Here is a 17,398-nt window from a genome sequence, read left to right as displayed (position 1 = left end):
TATAGGCACACGTTTGCAACACAACTATATCTTACGGACTGAACTCTGAGACAGTATGTGTTAATAAATACACTTTAATCTAATACAAAAGATTAGTAGGCACAGCTGGGTTGCCTCATCAATGTCCAATCTGACATAAGAAAAAGACAATGTAGCTAGACAGTGGGAAGAGCAGATGAGAGTTTTAAATGGAAGGGTTTAATAAAACCTGTTCCCAAGCAGGCAGAGGGAAAGAGCCAGCAGGACTGTGAGGATCAGGTCAACCCGAGACTGAGGAGGAGGAGCAGCACTCAAATCTGAGAGAGAAGGGGGTCGGGGGGTTAGTGACATACTGTAACATCAATACAGTGTACTGTGCTGTTGGGGGGAAATATTGTGCATTGGTTAGTTTGTTATCTTAATCTAGTCTTAATCTCCATGGTAGAGCCAACCATAGCCCCTCCAAAAAAATCTTATTTTCAACCCTGGTAATGCTTACCTGACATTTTAAAGGTGGCTGTAACAGTCTCGTTGGTCCGTGGGTTCTTGGCCTTGCACGTAATTGTGTCAAGACTAAGTGCGACGAAGAGCGTAATCTCTATTGAACTGGTGTTTCCTTTTAGCTCATTATTAATGATCCACTCGTATTCACTGGGCGGCTGAGAATCAGCCTGACAGGTGAGAGTGAAGGGGTTCTGAGTGGAGGTGATGAGGACGTCACTTGGGCCATCTGAAACAATAAACAGTATATACGTCAACTGAGCACATTAGAAATGAGAGAGTATAGGACTGATCTGAATTGACTTGCTAAGGCCAGTCTTCATCTGGATTTAGGTATGCATTGGAAGGAATGAGTGGATAATATAGAGGGGAATCGGAAGTGATCAGCAGAATCACTCACAGCTGGCACGGAGGTTGTAGGGTTCACTGAAATGCTGTTTCACAATGTTTTCTGCCACACACTGGTACAGCCCATCGTTGGCCGTCCTGAGGGGTTTGAAAGATACAGTGGTGCTGTTTTTGGAGATGGTAACGGTGTTGTTGTATATCAAGGGTTGACTGTCCCTAATCCACTTGATACTGTCGTGTGGCCCAGCAATGTCACAGTAGAGCAAGAAGTTTTCAGAATCCATGGGAATGACTGGCTTTGGCTTCACCACAATAGAGTTTATGGCATCTGTGACAACATTTAAAGCAATGACATTATGTGAAATCAATTTCTTTGTCCAGTCTAGTCATATTAATAATCTGGTTATGAGGTATAAGCAGTGTTGCCACAGTTACCTTGAAAAAGTAATCTGATTACTGATTACTCCTTTAAAAAGTAACTTAGTTACTTTACTGATTACTTGATTTTAAAAGTAACTAAGTTAGATTACAAGTTACTTTATTAGTTACTTTCAGCAGCTGCCGACAACACCCCCAACGCCTCAAAATAAAAATGATAACCGGTTTTGCCAATACTCACTATACTGGAAGTGCATTTTAACAGCAATGTATAGCAGACAGCCCAACCTAACCTACTTAGATACTGAAATTCAGATGTTTGTTCAATAATGTCTAAGTACACCAAATAAGGAAGGCCTATTGATAGAAATTGTTATAGTAAAATATGTAGATTTTTTTCATGTAGCCTTGGCAACTAGCCATCTTGTAGCCTATAGGCCTGAGTAATATGCAAATGAAATTACACTTGTTAAACTCACCTCAACAAGTCTTTTGCAATCATTTAACCCACCGTGAGCAATGCTAAAGTCGCTGTTACAAACAGTGCAGTGTGCAAGATTATCATTATGTTTTAATCTTTTGAGACAATTGGGTACACTTTTGTGAGTCTGATGTGAAATGGGTCTTAAATCTTCCTTTTTGAGGGGCACTGACGCTGCCATGACGCTTCTGTTCCTAGATACACTGACTGAACTGATTAATTATGTTTGGGAGAAAAGAGATATAAGCCCTTACACTGAATGATTGGTTGATTTAGCAAAACAGACCAGGATGCTCTCTGTCTTGGATGCGCTTCAGGCACAAACGCACCACTCCTCTCTCTCTCCCTCTCCGTTGTGTGCGCATTAAGCTATGCACACGCGATTTGAAGCAAAGATTCTAGAATCTTTGATTTGAAGTCCGGTCTGGCTTGCGTGCTCTTGTTCGCTCTAGGTTCCGGGAGATTTTATGTAATTTGCGGGCGTCAGGAAGCCGCTATCAATATGTGGGAGACTCTCAAAACTTCGGGAGACTTGGGATGTCTAGCTAGACAGCACTTTGTCGCCAGCACAGAATGTACAATGTACCTTAATGTTGTCATGTTTAGCTGACACAAACTCAAAGTAATGACTGAAATGTGCATCTCTCTCTCCCTCCATTGTTGTTTACGTTTGTGTCGGTGCACGTGAATTGTCCTCATGCTGAAAACGTGAGCATAGCCTACATGACATTAATCCCCAAGACAAGAAGAAAGCAAAGAATATATCTTTTTATTAAGTGACAAAAATAGTAACGCACAGTAGCCTAACTTAGATAACTAACTTTAATCGGATTACTGGTTTGTAGCGCGTTAGATTACTCGTTACTGAAAAAAGTGGTCAAAATAGACTAACGCGTTACTAAGTAACGCGTTACTGGCATCACTTGGCGTGTTTCCATCCAACTTCCTAATGCGCATTTAATCTATTCGAATAAGAAATCCCGGTTGGAAACACGTGAAATGCGCATCAAAAATCCTAATGCGCATCTATATTTGATTCGCTAGAGGGGGCTGCGGATTAACTCTCGATGTGCATAAGCATAGCCGTGGGAAGTATGGGGTGCTGGAAAGCACGCGTATTTATATGTCATACCACTCAAGATCAGAAAAAAAAGAAGCTCTCCGTCCCCCTGTCTATTATTCTATTATGCACTAAAAAATGTTAGGCCTACATTAGACCTGGGAGATCTAAACAAAAACGAAACAAATTAACAAAACAAACCTGAGGGAGATATCCTATGACGCTAGCTTTATGGTACGACAATATGCCATATTAAGTAGGCTAGCTGAATATTACCGTGAGTTTCCCAAGGAGCTGAACACGGGCCGCCTCAATCTTCAGCTTAAAATGATGCATAGTGTTATCGGGGTGTCTCGGTGCACCACGGTGAAAGGTGGCATGGATATTAAGTAAGCTCCATCCACAAACAAGAGCTATCTTCAGCGAGGTAGATGAACTTATTCATCTGTGTCTTTGCGTGCCTGTTTCAGGGGCCTCCTCAGAGCGTTCTTTCTCTTCTTTTTGAAAGTGTAGGTTAAAGGCTACACTGTGCGTTTATGATGTCAGCATTTGTTGTAGGCTATATTTATGATATGTGGATCAATTTAATGTAGGCTAGCCTATGAATATTGCGTTGTGTAGGCCTATGTTATGCATATGTTTTGAGTCAATGTGTTCTGTCTAATATGCTGTGCGATAGGGTCTTTAGCCTGTTTTGACACCCATGTCAGAAGCGTCAATAATTATTACGTTTTTATTAATGTTGGTGTTCAACAGTTTTATATTTCTCGTGTTCACCGTCGATTTCGGTGCAAGGCTACAGCAACTTTGTTACCTTACTAGTGTAGCGTCAGATAGCAGACGGTTACTTTGTTTGCGTTAGTATCAATGGTTTGCGACATTTTTTCACATTTTTTCTGTAGTGTAGCCATAATTCTTGACAGTGATGTATGCCTGTGCTGTGTGTCATGCAATGCCAGTATGCTGTTGTCCATTAACAGAGAAAGGCGTTTAAATAAAATACAATAACTTTTTTGAACCCCCCCCCCCCCCCCCCCCCCCCACACAGCACCCCCAACCAAAACTCACTTCCCACGGCCCTGCGTATTCCCAAGGTATAATGCGAATAAAGTTGATGGAAACGGTTTATTCGCATCGTGTGACGTAACCTTCAGAGAGTCTCAGCAATCTCTGGCGCTTCCCTATAACATTAGGCAACTTGATGTGTTCTCTTGCTTGTTTCCGTAGAATAAAACAAACTGTTGTTTTGCTGACGCTAAAGTTTTCGCCAACAACTCGATCGGCACACATCGCACGTTTATACAAGTAGTGCAGTGCCCGTTCAAACATGCCATTCCTGTAGAAAACCGTAGCCCGATTACATGCCCGCAGGTATGCCTGCTTTAACAATAGGATGATAGGGAAAAACATCATTCCAGCTAAGCATTCAATAATGTATACTGAATATCATAATATATTAGCCTAGATAATTAATGTGCAGTAAGCAGAATTTAGGCAGGACTGCATGCGATTTCTACAGATTAGAATGGCATAACAAATGTTTTGCGTTAAGGCATAACTTTCCTGTTAGTGAAGACAAGCAATTTTGTGATCGTTTGACATTTGCGACGATGTGACTCAAAAGCAGTGTTTGGTAGCATAAGTGACGTTTCTCTGTCTGCCACTTGTTGTCTAGCTGTGTGGCACATCTTCTGAAACGTTAAATTCGGGACCATTAGCCTATCGCTTGTTTCAATTTGGGACCTTGCAGTCGGAAATGTAGTTTGTTTATTCAAAGTCTCACGTCCAATGTAGCCTGGGCTATTCAAAGCATCAGTTTATTGCACGTTTAACGTTTTCGCCAACATTTTATTTATGCGCATTACCACGAATGCGCATCACTAATTCGCATGAGTTGGATGAAAACATGCTAACTGGGTATAGCCTAAGGAAGGAATCACCAATGACTGTACAAGGCAGACATAATGCTCTATCAGAGCCCGTCTAAGGACATTCTCTGGCTCTGTTGTTTGTTATTAACCTGCTGATCTGTCATCAAATTCCCCACCTGTCATCAATTTGATACACAACATTTTTAGATAGATGTACAAGAACTTGAAAACGATTGAGGAGCTGATCGATCACAGAAGCACTCCCACCACAACATATTTAAAGTGAGAAACAATTCGCTGAAACGAAACAGTCTTCCAAATACCGTAACACATACTCACCAAAGACCATTAACTTCATTGAGGCAGAGCTGAGATGTCCTGTGACGTTGTTGTGTGCCATGCAGGTATAGTTCCAACTGCCTTTTAAGGCCAGTGGCTCAGTTGTGTAGCTGGAGCCGTTAGCCACCCAAGAGCCACTGAAGTACCAGCTGAAGCCACTTGGGGGCCACGAGTTGGCAGAGCAGTTGAACGTCACGTTCTCTCCTGTCTCTGCAAGCTTAGGTCCAGAGATGCTGACATTATTCGGCCCAACTGTCAAATAAGCAGAACAGGACATTGTGTAATTGTACACTGTTTCACACAGGATTTCCCCAGTTCAGAGGGAATGTTGGAGACGTCAGATCCGAATATGTGTGTAGGCTTACGGTATTGATTTTATTAAGATAAGAGTATTGTACATCAAATGGAATAGGCCTGGTAAAGTGTTTTTTTTAATAAGAAAAAAGGGACAAGGGCAATGTTACTGAACACAATAGAGGATGTACAGTATTTACAATTTGAGAAAAGTCAAATGAGCCTTATATTCCACTCACAGTTCACTCTGAGGTTGTACAATGAGCTGGTTTTCTCACTGACATCATTGATGGCTGTGCACTGATAATCTCCATTGTCATCATGCATCACAGAGGCTATGGTCATGGTGACATTGTCCTCAGAGAAGGACACTGTGCCATTCCAGCTCAGGTACATCCCATTTTTCATCCAGTAAATGGAGGTGGTCTTACTGTTAGCACTGCAGTTACACTTGAATGATCTGCCAAGTATCGGTAGCTGACCATCAGTCTCAATTGTAACTACTGTCAGAGGGGCTGCAAAGAAATGAGGTATTAGATATATTAGAGACATTTTAAATAAAGAATGGTGCACACATCAGGTTCCTGGGACAGACTGGAGAAACTAAAATGAGAATAAAAACAGCATTTTTGTTTTGGGATTGAGTGTTCGGTGTGCCACTGTAACTTCTGAAAACAATGGCAAACTAAATGAGTGGAAGCATGAATACCTCAGTCTATCTAGATCAGGGGTGTCAAACTCATTTTGGTTCAGGGGCCACATACAGCCCATCTGATCTCAAGTGGGCCGGACCAGTGAAATAATTGCAAAACATCCTTTGACAACTCCAAATCTCCAGCTTAGTTTTTTTCAGTAGGCTATGCTTTACCCTTCAGCCTACATTTGTAGCCTACATAATCACAAGGGATGTATTAGATTATTACACATTTATTCAGAGAGGCCAATGAAATTGAAATAAAATGCATTTCACTCTCATAAACAACTGGTTTATTTTTATAGTTGAGTGGATAGGCCTACATTTTTACATCTGACCACCTGAACCAACTCACCACACTAAACTCAAGTGGGAGCTATGAAGAAAGTTAACATCCTGCTTTAAAAATGTAAATGTGCAAATGTATGAAAAATAAAATGAATTTAACAAACATAAGTTAGCAGTGCATCAGCAATACGATCAACTGATACGATTAGGTTACATCAGATCAAATAATTTTGTAGGCTAGGTGGCGGTGCTGTGTAATAGGCTATCCACCATAAAGGCCAGATCCTGCACCCATTCCGGGCATTTAAATTGCTACTGGTCTGCCTTTTTTCTCCAAGAACTGTCCAATTTTCTCTCGTAGTTCAAAGAAACGCTTGAGTACGGCACCTCGGCTTAACCACCGTACTACAGCGTGGTATGGTAAGCCAGACAGAATGCCATTATCACTAAGAAAACAGTCAAACTGACGGTGAGTCAGACCTCGCAACCTGATTAAATTTACAGTTTGCACAACCACACTTTAACATGATCCAAGTTTAGTGTTTTACAACACAACACTTCCTGTTGCAAAATACAATAAAATGCCCAAACATCTTGTCCTCCGTTTGCAGGCTGCACTTTGTCTCTGAATTTTGTCGCAACGCCTGCTTTTCTCCCGACAATGTAGCCAAACTGAAAGCACAGGACCAGTCAACTCCGAACTTTTTTTTTGTTTTTTGGCTGCGCCTAGCGGCTGAATTGAGCATTTCGGTTATTTCTTTGAAAATTCATAACTCCTCACAGGAATGGGCTAGAGATTTTTTTTTTTTTGACATAGTCAGAAATGTATTCTCTACAAGTCTGGGCCGGATTAAACCATCTAGCGGGCCGCATCCGGCCCGCGGGCCGTATGTTTGACACCCCTGATCTAGATCATCTAGATCATGCCAGCAATCTTGGCAAAAGGTTACAACCTATAGTCACCAGAGGTCACATGTGTTTGGTGAGCAGGAATAGTTATAATATATATCTTCTCATAAAAGCCTGGTATATAACTTTTTTAAATTGAGTACATTTTTTTACATCATAGGGAGGATATAGATAAATATTCTTGCTGTATTAAAAAAAATACAAGGAAGCATGTTAAAAGAAAAGATGGCGGCTACTGGAATATTCCAACGAAGTGAATAAATTGTAATTTGATACTCACAGATCACCCGTAGGTTTATGGAGGCAGAGCTGTCCATGCTTGTTTTATTGTTATGAGCCTTGCAGGTGTACTCTCCACTCTCATTGAAGGTAAGGTTAGGCAGCTCCAGCTGAGCACCCTCTCCAATCATTGATCCATTGTAGTACCAGCTGTAGGCACTAGGGGGCGAGGAGGTAGCAGAACAGTGAAATGTCACGTCTGATCCAGGCTCTGCTACCTGTGGCCCAGTGATAACAGTATCCCATGGTCCATCTGTGTGGGAAGTTTGAAATAAGGTTAATGGTCTTTTTACAAGCTTTTTTAAACATATACACACCACAAGTGTATTTTACCTCTTACATTAAGTGAGCCATGTATTTGATTCTAATGCAGAAACCAGGTGAGTGTTTGCGTTGTTGAGGTCAACATACAAAGTGCTTGAATCATTTTGCACAAACAGGCACAAAACAAGTCAGTGGGGGTAAACTTACAGTTAACCATCAGCATGTACTCAGCGCTGTTTCGTTTGCTCACAGCATTCATGGCAACACACTGGTAACCCCCATTATCAGAGTGATCAACATTATTGAAAGTTAATGTCTTGCTCTCATTAGAGAAATAGATCCTGTCGTTTGATTGCAGGTGAGAGCTGCTGTTAATCATCCAGTGAATGAAGTCCACGGGCCCAGTCACATTACAGCTCAGGCTGAATGTCATGTTGAGTATGGGGTGCTCGTCTTTCATTATCTTGACGGCTGAGATTGGATCTGAGGAAGCAAAGAAACAAACAAAAACATGCTTTTGGTTCACAAACTGTTTTGGGAGCTACTGAAATTGCTCTGTGCTGAAGCATCCCATGTTATTCAGTTAGAGCAGTTCTCAAAGTGTGGGGCGGGACATGACAGGTGGGGTGCGAGGAACTGAGGGAATTTGTTTTTTGTGTCTATTTTTAATAATGCCTTTCTTTACAAGGGAGATCATGAATTCAAAACAAAACAGCCACATGCCAACATAAGTGTCATAAACAGACCAACATACAGTATGAATTAAAATAACATCTTGATCCAGCGGACCGAGATGGGAAACCAAAATGCGAAATCAGGTGGAGCTTGAAAATTCCCCACCTCCAAAGTGGGGAATGAAAGAATAAGTTGAGAATCACTGAGTTAGAGACAAGACACTGGTTGGGATTGCTGTTTGACTTTCTTTTGCATAACACTGGTGATATTTCAGCTGAGAAACTAGTCAGCTGTCACTCTGAGTCTAAGCATCTGCTTAGAGGGGACCAATTTAATGAAGAATCAATTGCATTTGATTGAATTCTACCTCTTCTTCAGTCAAAAGAAAAGAGGAGATACAGGCATATCATCACTCACCAATAACCACTAGCTCTTTGAAAGTGCTGCTATTCTGTTTGGTGACGTCATTCTTGGCAACACAGGTGTAATTTCCACTGTCGGACGATGTGGCTTCATTTATCACATACATCGAGCCACTTTCCATCTTGTTCTTGAAGTGCCAGGTATAGTTGCTGGGTGGCTCGGAGGCTGCGTTACAGTTGAGGGTCACATTGGAGCCAGCCTTGACAGGCTGCATTGGGCCAGTGATTACAGGCGTCTTAGGTCCATCTGCGAAACACAACAACGCACTAATGTCATCACCACCATCACACTAAGCTCATACCTGTCTTTGACTAGAAATTAGTCACCCCTACTTTGCATACTTATATTCCATATTCTCCTTGTTCTGAACACATTAGTTGCACTTTTGACTCACTGTCAGTGCAGTCACTGATAGAACTGTTGAGGAGCATGTATATTACACTGAATTAAATCAGTTAAATCAGCTAAACCAATTAAACGATTGGACTAAGGATTTAAAAAAAAGAGTTTTAGCATTGTGGATCCAATATAACATCACATCATGGATATTGTAAGCTTCTTAACTGAAAAAGAAAATAGGGTTTATCTGTAAACTCACAGTTGACTTTGAGGGAAAACATGGGGCTAGTAGCGCTGTTCAGAGGGTTGGAGGCCATACACATGTAGTTTCCATTATCTGACGTCAGCACAGGGTTGAAGGTCAGTGTGCTGTTGTCCTCAGAGAGGGACATGCGGCTCATGTTCAGGTTGAGGGCCTTGCCGTCCATCACCCAGTAGCGGTCATAGACAGCGCCAATGGCCTCGCAGGTCAGCATGAAACGCTTGTGGTCGACAGGGGGGTCTCCAGTGATTTTGATGGTGGCACTGCTTATGAGGTCTGCAAATACAGCGAGGGAATAGTTGATAGCGAAAACACACAGTTTCACCCTCATGGTCTGTGCCGAGAGGCGCTATTTACTAAACACATGATTCCCGAGCAAAGATGTCAAAGTTTTTAATCAATATAACAAAACTGTGACTGTTTACTGGAAACAATTTTATTTTCATCAGCAGGACATGTAGGAAGTCTTTGATTGTCATAAACCATGACTAATATGAGGGTGTCATGATAACCACTAGAAGGCTGTCTGACATTAGAGAGAAAAAAGAGATCTTACCGATGACTTTGACTTCTTTAGTGACCATCTTAGTGGTATTTGTGATGTCATTATGAGCTGAACAGGTGTAGTTTCCACTGTTGCTCAAGCTAAGGTTGTCCACTTTGTAGTCTGGGCCTTCTTTCACCAGCAGGCCATTAAAGTACCAGGTGAAATTACTGGGTGGCCAAGATGCAGCAGAGCAACTAAGCATCAAGTTGGATGCTGTTGCTATGATTGAGGGTCCCGAAATGACGGGCATCTTAGGTCCATCTGTGGCATAAAGGAGACAAATAATTGACATGCATTGAGTTCATGACATTTGCATAACGTTTAGTGTAAGCTGATTTACCAATGACATAGGCCTCTTTTGTGAAGACATTTAAAGCTAACTAAGTAATCAGATCATCATAGACTACTAGTGAAACATAAGTAAACCATCTCATGGCTTGGGAAAGGTTGAGACTTACAGTTAACCGTCAGCGTGTAATCATTGCTTGTTTTGTTGCTCGCAGCATTGGAGGCCATGCACGAGTATGTTCCGTTATCTGACATTTCCACTGGTGTGAAAGTTAACGTCGCATTCTTGTTAGAGGTGGAGATCCTGTTGTCTGTAGGAAGGTAAATATTGTTCTTCATCCAGCGAATGGAGTCCACAGGCCCCTTCACAACACAACTCAGTGTGAATGTCAAGTTCAGTATGGGGGGTCCAACTTGATTTACTGCCACAGCTGATATTGGATCTGGAATAAAAATGTTATAAGAGATATTCACCATAAATATAAGATTATCGGTTGGTTACTGATTTAGTCCATAAATCTCCATATCTTTAGTGCATCATATTATTCACTGTGCCAAACAACCTGAAAATAGAATTTTAGAATCTGTGATGAATATTATTATATACTAAATAATACAAATAATACAACTTTACATAATATAATGTTACATGTTTTGATAATATAATTAAATATATTTAGGTCAAGTGTGGACGTGATGATCGTTACCAACAATGGTGAGAGATCTGGAGATTTTTTCATATCTAGAAGTTAAGCTGTTGTGGACCAGACATGTGTACTGGCCAGTTTTATTTATCTGTAAATCGGTGAGTTCGAGAAGCCGACCAACTTTGTTCAACAGTGTATCATTAAACAGCCACATATATGAAGCTGCCGGTTTGGACTCAGCAGTGCAAGTGAGCGTAACACTGGACCCAGAGACATATGCCATCTTGTCTGGGGCCACTTCCAACATGAGGTTACTCGGTCCATCTGAGAACAATGAAGACATACATACGTTTTAAGCGTGAAAAACAATGACACAGTTTGTTTAAACATTAAGAAATAACTTTGTTACTGTCCTGACCTAATGCTTTGCAAAAAATGTATTATGAGACACACATTGTCACACATGCAGCAAATACTGCATACTGCACATGACATTGAATACCTTTCCTCACATTTGCATTGAATCAAAATAATATTTGAATGAGTCCATTGATCTCTCTTGGGGAGGCTGTGCACTTACTTTAGCCTGTCCACATCACTACATCAAAAACTTAAGAAATAAGACTTTCAGTATGAAGTTTATTTGTGATGTAATTTGTTTTCCTACAAGCCTCTAAGATTGTGCCAAATGGCTGAAAGGCTCCACAGGGGGCATTAGGGAGAGATATTAAACCTCAAAGCAATATCACATCAACCACACAATATTCACAATAGTCAGTCAATACTCACAGCTGATGTTGAGGTGGACCGACCAGCTATGCTCCTGGCTTACGTTGTTGAACCCATTACAGGAGAATGGCCCTGTATCAAATCTAGTCACAGGTTTGATAGTGAGAACATTTCTGTCATTAAATTGGACCAGGTCGCTGGCTATCACAACAGACGTTCCGTTGATCCACTGGAACCAGAGAGGGGTTCCAGAGGCAGAACAGTTGAGAGTGACAGTGTCGTTGAACTCGATTAAATTGGTGTCAGACACCGTCATGTTCACATTTGAGATTGGCACTGGCAATGGGGGGAACATGAACACAAGGGATTATATCACTGAAGAAAATATATTGGTACACTGTTCAATTCCTCATTAAGCATTAATGTGAGCAGAATGGAAAATATAGAACAAAAATGTGTTGCTCCTGAGTGTAAACAAAAATGATGTCAATTGTGTTGTATCAAACTATTTGGCATTTACTTTGTAAAATGAATATTGAACTTGACCAAATGTAACCAAAAGTGTTTACTTTGTTGACAATTGTAATTGTTTTCCCTTCTCTTTGTGTTGTCTTTGTTTTCCTGACGCTTACTGATAAGATCACCTTGTTCATAAACAAATCTACACCTGCTTCATCATGTCTGTCTATTTGTGCAACCTTCAATAGACAACACAGAGAAAGAAGTCTCAGCTCTGGTATGGTGTCAATATAGTAGCTGTATTGTTGGGATAAATGAATGTGTTAATGTGTAGTCAGATAAGAGACAAGCCCAGGGAAGACAAGGGAGAAACATTTGGTGACTCACCTTGAACTGATAAAGTTAACACTCTGTTAAAGGCTCTCGGCCTGAGTCCATTACAGCGATATTTTCCAGAATCACCAACTTGGAGAGACGTTAGAGTCAGGGAAGCATCACTTTCGTTAAAAAATATCCTATTTTCGTACGGTGATATGGTGACATAATCCCCGGGGTACCAAAACATTATTAGGTTGCTCTCAAAATGCCATGCTCCATGAGTAATATTATAAGGAGGAATAGGTTTCAGGGTCACATTTTGCTCCACTACTATGGCGGCAGGAGAGTTTTCAGGAGTCACCACCACTGCAAGAGCTTAAAGGGACATAAAAGACAGATGTAATGATGGCAAGTTTCCATGACAGGTTATGTTATGTACACAATGATACAGTAACAATGTTCGCTAGAGTTGCAATTACGGTCCTTGCATTCTGTTAGCCTAGCAATCCCTGTAGCTTCCATTGAACTTGACAAGAGAGTCCCCAAGGACATTAAAAACCTGCAGCTGTGTTTGACATAGAATGCTGAACTTTAATGATTCAAGTGAAAAGAAGTGAGCCTCTGTTGACTGAGTTCTTCTAAAATGTTGTAACCAAATGATCAGAGTTATGAGCCTGTTTACAATAAATCCCTTCAGACAGATATCAGAGTACGCTACAGTATAGGGCTAATGTAATATATACATTTATCATATATGTTTACATTTCATATTTCATCTACATTTCATCTTTCTACTTGACTTACTAAGAGGTGCAAGTTAAATTGATATTTAAAGATGCATCTGACCACCGTCAGATGTCCAAAATCCGTGGAAACAGACATATTTTTGTTAACACCCTAATATGACCGACATACTTATCTGTAGTTTTTGTAGATGTAATATTGAACAATATACAAACATATTTACTCATATCTCTCATGTAACTCATATTACCTTGCCCAAGGCAGAGATGTAAGAATAGTGCAAAGGGCACCATATATTCCATCTTCATGTGACTGATCGGAAAACGTGTCCAGTGCTTGTCCTATGCTGAAAATGGATGCCTTTCTTTCTTGCAGAATATTAAAATAAAAGCTTCAATCATGGGAATATTCTCTCTCTCTCTCTGAACAAACATTTATGCTGGACTAACTGTGGGACAGACACACCGTGTTACTTAATACTTAAAAAGCGAGAAAAGAAAACCCCGCCCTCCCCGCCTATGTCCACTCATGAGCACACCTGCACACCTGGCCTCTGCCTCTAATTATTCAATAAGCTCAACCTCTCCAATTGGTGGCCTTGCCTGGGTGTTCATCATCAGAGGTTTACAGTAAACCTCAATCACGCTGGGAATGCTGGAGGCTGACCAATGGGCTTAGTTTCCACGCGTGTGAGCCAGCCAATCAGAGAGCATAAATGTTGTTCAATTGAACTGACCTCACATTTGTTTATTGTGATAATAGCTCTCTCATTTGAATGTCGGCTGTGAGTCAGCTGTTTTGTGTGCTAAGGCTGTCCTTCATTGTATTTCAGGCATATACGCTAGTTGACCTATGGCTGTGTCACAGTTCTGAACTATAGTGAAATCAGAGGTGTGAGTAAGTGCTGAACAAACACGTAGCTGGGGGCCCAAAATAAGTTAATAAATATGTGGATTTCATTTTAAATCCTACTGAGAAATATTTAAAGCTCACTTATACACAGACATGTTTTTTTTCCTCACAGAGGAAAAGCACTTACTACATGCGGGCCTGTGGCTACTACACTAAGTTGAGGTACATGATGGATTGTCTGATTGTAAAATAGAAATAGTAGAAAAAAGACAGTTTCACACAATTGGTCATATACAGTATTTCAATTCAAATATTCAACAAACTCTTAAAATACTTGTATAATAAAGATTGTGTAAAATAATTTGATTGTGTACTGTTAAAGAAAGAAAGAGATATTACAAAGTTATAAATAAGGTACTGAAGTTAAACCTTATCTTGTAGGCTATCTTATCTTATATCTAGCAAAAAGAACCTCACAAATTTCACCCTATACATCCCACATCTCTGAAACAAACAAACAAAAAAACGTAATTAATTTGCAGGTATTTTGATTCATATTAATATCAATAACTCTGAATATGAAAGCCTGACTAGGCAATAAAACTGTCCTAGAATAATCAACCTTTGCTGATAGATTGAGACCACTCAGCTGAGACATGATGAACATACAACAAGGAAGCTGGAAAATTATGCTGGCTGTGTACTGCCAGTCACTGTTGTTAGTTGCAACATGTGGATGCAGGCAGTGTCTGTGTTCACAACTCTGGCAGGAATTGTTCTGCAGCCTTCCTGGAGGGCTTGCTGTCATATATTAAGAATTTATAATGTCTCCCTGGAAAAAACACCTTCATTGCTGAAATGACTCAGCACATCACACATTAATAAACTCATTCAGACAGTGCAAGGACAACATTGAATCATAAGACTTTGATAGATTTTGATAGACTTGTTGTACAGACTGTTTATGATCTAATTTGTTCTTCATTTGTTTTGAACTTTTGGAATTAGTACATCACAGTAGTGTTCGTCTTAGCTACTTTGATGAAATCAATCAAAAAGCACTCCATAAATGATTTAGAATTCATGAAATACTCTGAGACAACTCACCTGAGTGAGACAAAAAGTAACTGGAAATAAAATTGCTAAAACAAGTTACAGTACATCAAATTGAAAGTATATGATTATATTACAGTGTTCACTAAAGTGTACTATGTCATATTTTATATAGTTTACACACATGGTTTTGGACCAAACATGGAATATAACCTGAAACCATTGAGGCACCAACATGTACCATAAAATACTGAAACAATACAATGGGTATGGATGACAGGTGAAATAATCAGCGATTGCTCCATTGTTTTCAAGGAATTTAGAAATTTGGCCTCATAATCTTGAAATCTGTTTTGAGACATCACTCTAGGGTGGGACAAGCACAGCAAGAATGACCTAGAAAGTCCATAGATGATTAGTCAAAAGCCAATATTTAAATTCTGATAGCAACAGTATTTTTTCTTAACTTGCACAATTGTCAGTGAAGTAGCAAAACCGGTTGAAAACCACATCCGCCTCAAAAAGTTGATTTAGACATGCATGTGAAAATCAGGGTGGCTTAGAAATGTCAATATCAAAGCTCACGTTACCTGTGCCACTGTGAATACAAGACACATAGGACCATAGCCAAAACAAACTAGATGTACCGCATAGCGGTACAAAATATGACCGCCACTCAGTCCTGCACATCCATTACGCGAAAATAAATCATATTAATGAATTTGTCTCCATCTTCTACTCCATCCCCCACTCTTGTGTATGCTTGTTTGGAATGTGTGTTTGCACACATTGCGCACACAAAGTAGCCTACTGGCGCTGCAAAGGTGAATAGATTTGTTTCTGGGCCAAAAAATCTGTAGCATTGTTATAAAACCTTTAAAATCTCTAAACAATCACAAGTAGGGCAGTTCATCACAGTCCATCCATTGCAACTGGACTGATGAAAGGTACACCTGTAGGCTACATTGTATTTGGGAAAAGCAGAAGGTAGCAGCATAATGTATTTATTTATTTATTATTAAACAAAACAATCCCTGTCAGTTCCATGCAGTTTTCAACAGCTATCAAAAAGAGAGGTCATGTCATGGATTTTTGTGAATGTTTCTTCTTCTACATATGCATAAGTTTAGTCATCTAGTTCAAATGATATTCAGCTTTATTGTCAATGCACAAATTAAATACCAGTAGTCTAAAACAAAATGCCGTTTTACCCAGTGGTGCAAATAACTGACATGTCCAAAAGGGCCTTCATGAAATGCGTTGCGAGACTGCTCATACACATTTTAACGGGCAAAGTTGAATAGCTACTGTCCGTTATTGTTTGTGCAAATAATATGCTGATTCATGTTCCCTTGCATTTTGCAACTATGAGGTCCATGGTTAAGCTCAATCTTTTGATTTTCACCCAGCCTAGTCCATGGTAGGCGCCCGATAGAAATATTGTTTAATTTTGCGATTAAGATATCCACGCATCCAAACCGTGACTGTTAACAAACTATAAGCTATATAAGGTAGGCCCTATGCTAGGTAGAGGTGGATTTTGTCGTTCATTCTCATGACACAGTTCGCGTCGTTCAGTTCACCAAGATGATTAGTTCTGAATCGTTCGTTCTTTCGTTCATTCGCATTTCCGGTAGCCTACAACGTAGTTCAGCAGTGATAGTAGAGCGGCTACAGGAAAAATCGTGCAAATTATGATACAAGCGTGGAATTCGGCAGGTATGTGCTCAAGACCAATACAATCAAATCTACCTGATTAGCCACTTGAAATGGCGGCCATTTTCCAAGATGGCCGCCAAAAAAGACCCCAGAAATGAATTTATTGCTCAGAATTGACCAAAGATATTATGATACAAGCATGAAATTAGGCATGTATGTGCTCAAGACCAATACAATAAAATCTGCATGATTTGCCATTTTTAATGGCGGCCATTTTCCAAAATGGCCACCATGAAAAACTCTAAAAATTGATTTGTTGTACAGAATTGACAAAGGAAATTATGATACAGCCATGCAATTTGGCAGGTATGTGCTTAAGACCAACACAATACATTCTAACTGATTTTTTGATACATTCTAACTGATTTTCCAAGATGGCCTCCAAAAAATACCATAGAAATGGATTTGTTGCACAGAATTGATCAAGCAAGTTATTATACAAGCATGAATTTTGGCATGAATGTGCTAAAAAATCAATACAATCAAATCTACCTGACTCGCCACTTGAAATGGAAGCCATTTTACAATATGGCCGCCAAAAGACTGAATTTAGCCCAGAAGTGAGCAAGAAAATGATGATACAAGTATGTAATTTTGTGTCTTTGTGCTAAAGAGCAATATAATCAAATCCACCTCATTTGCAACTTGAAAATGTAAT

At 40.0% G+C, this 17,398-nt stretch overlaps 1 protein-coding gene across 1 annotated transcript; it reads right to left on the bottom strand.

The window, feature by feature from the left end:
- Positions 1-56: 56 nt before the first annotated feature.
- LOC143118768 (hemicentin-1-like) lies at positions 57-13,605 on the bottom strand. Its single transcript, XM_076279862.1, has 15 exons — positions 13,367-13,605; positions 12,442-12,747; positions 11,656-11,931; positions 10,927-11,190; positions 10,390-10,662; positions 9,941-10,192; positions 9,382-9,660; positions 8,778-9,029; positions 7,893-8,168; positions 7,423-7,674; positions 5,491-5,766; positions 4,958-5,209; positions 881-1,156; positions 479-709; positions 57-296 (listed from the first exon to the last, which is right to left on the bottom strand). Exons 1-15 carry the CDS (start codon positions 13,422-13,424, stop codon positions 199-201), a joined length of 3,621 nt encoding a protein of 1,206 aa, XP_076135977.1. The 5' UTR covers positions 13,425-13,605; the 3' UTR covers positions 57-198.
- Positions 13,606-17,398: the final 3,793 nt, after the last annotated feature.

The sequence above is a fragment of the Alosa pseudoharengus genome, unplaced genomic scaffold (assembly GCF_046254945.1).
Source record: "Alosa pseudoharengus isolate Yale_2024_CS ecotype anadromous, Long Island Sound unplaced genomic scaffold, YU_APseudo_1.1 YU_APseudo_1.1_scf_12, whole genome shotgun sequence".
Classification (NCBI taxonomy): domain Eukaryota; kingdom Metazoa; phylum Chordata; class Actinopteri; order Clupeiformes; family Clupeidae; genus Alosa; species Alosa pseudoharengus.
Note: the sequence above shows the minus strand (reverse complement) of the source record. Positions and strands in the feature narration are given on the sequence as shown.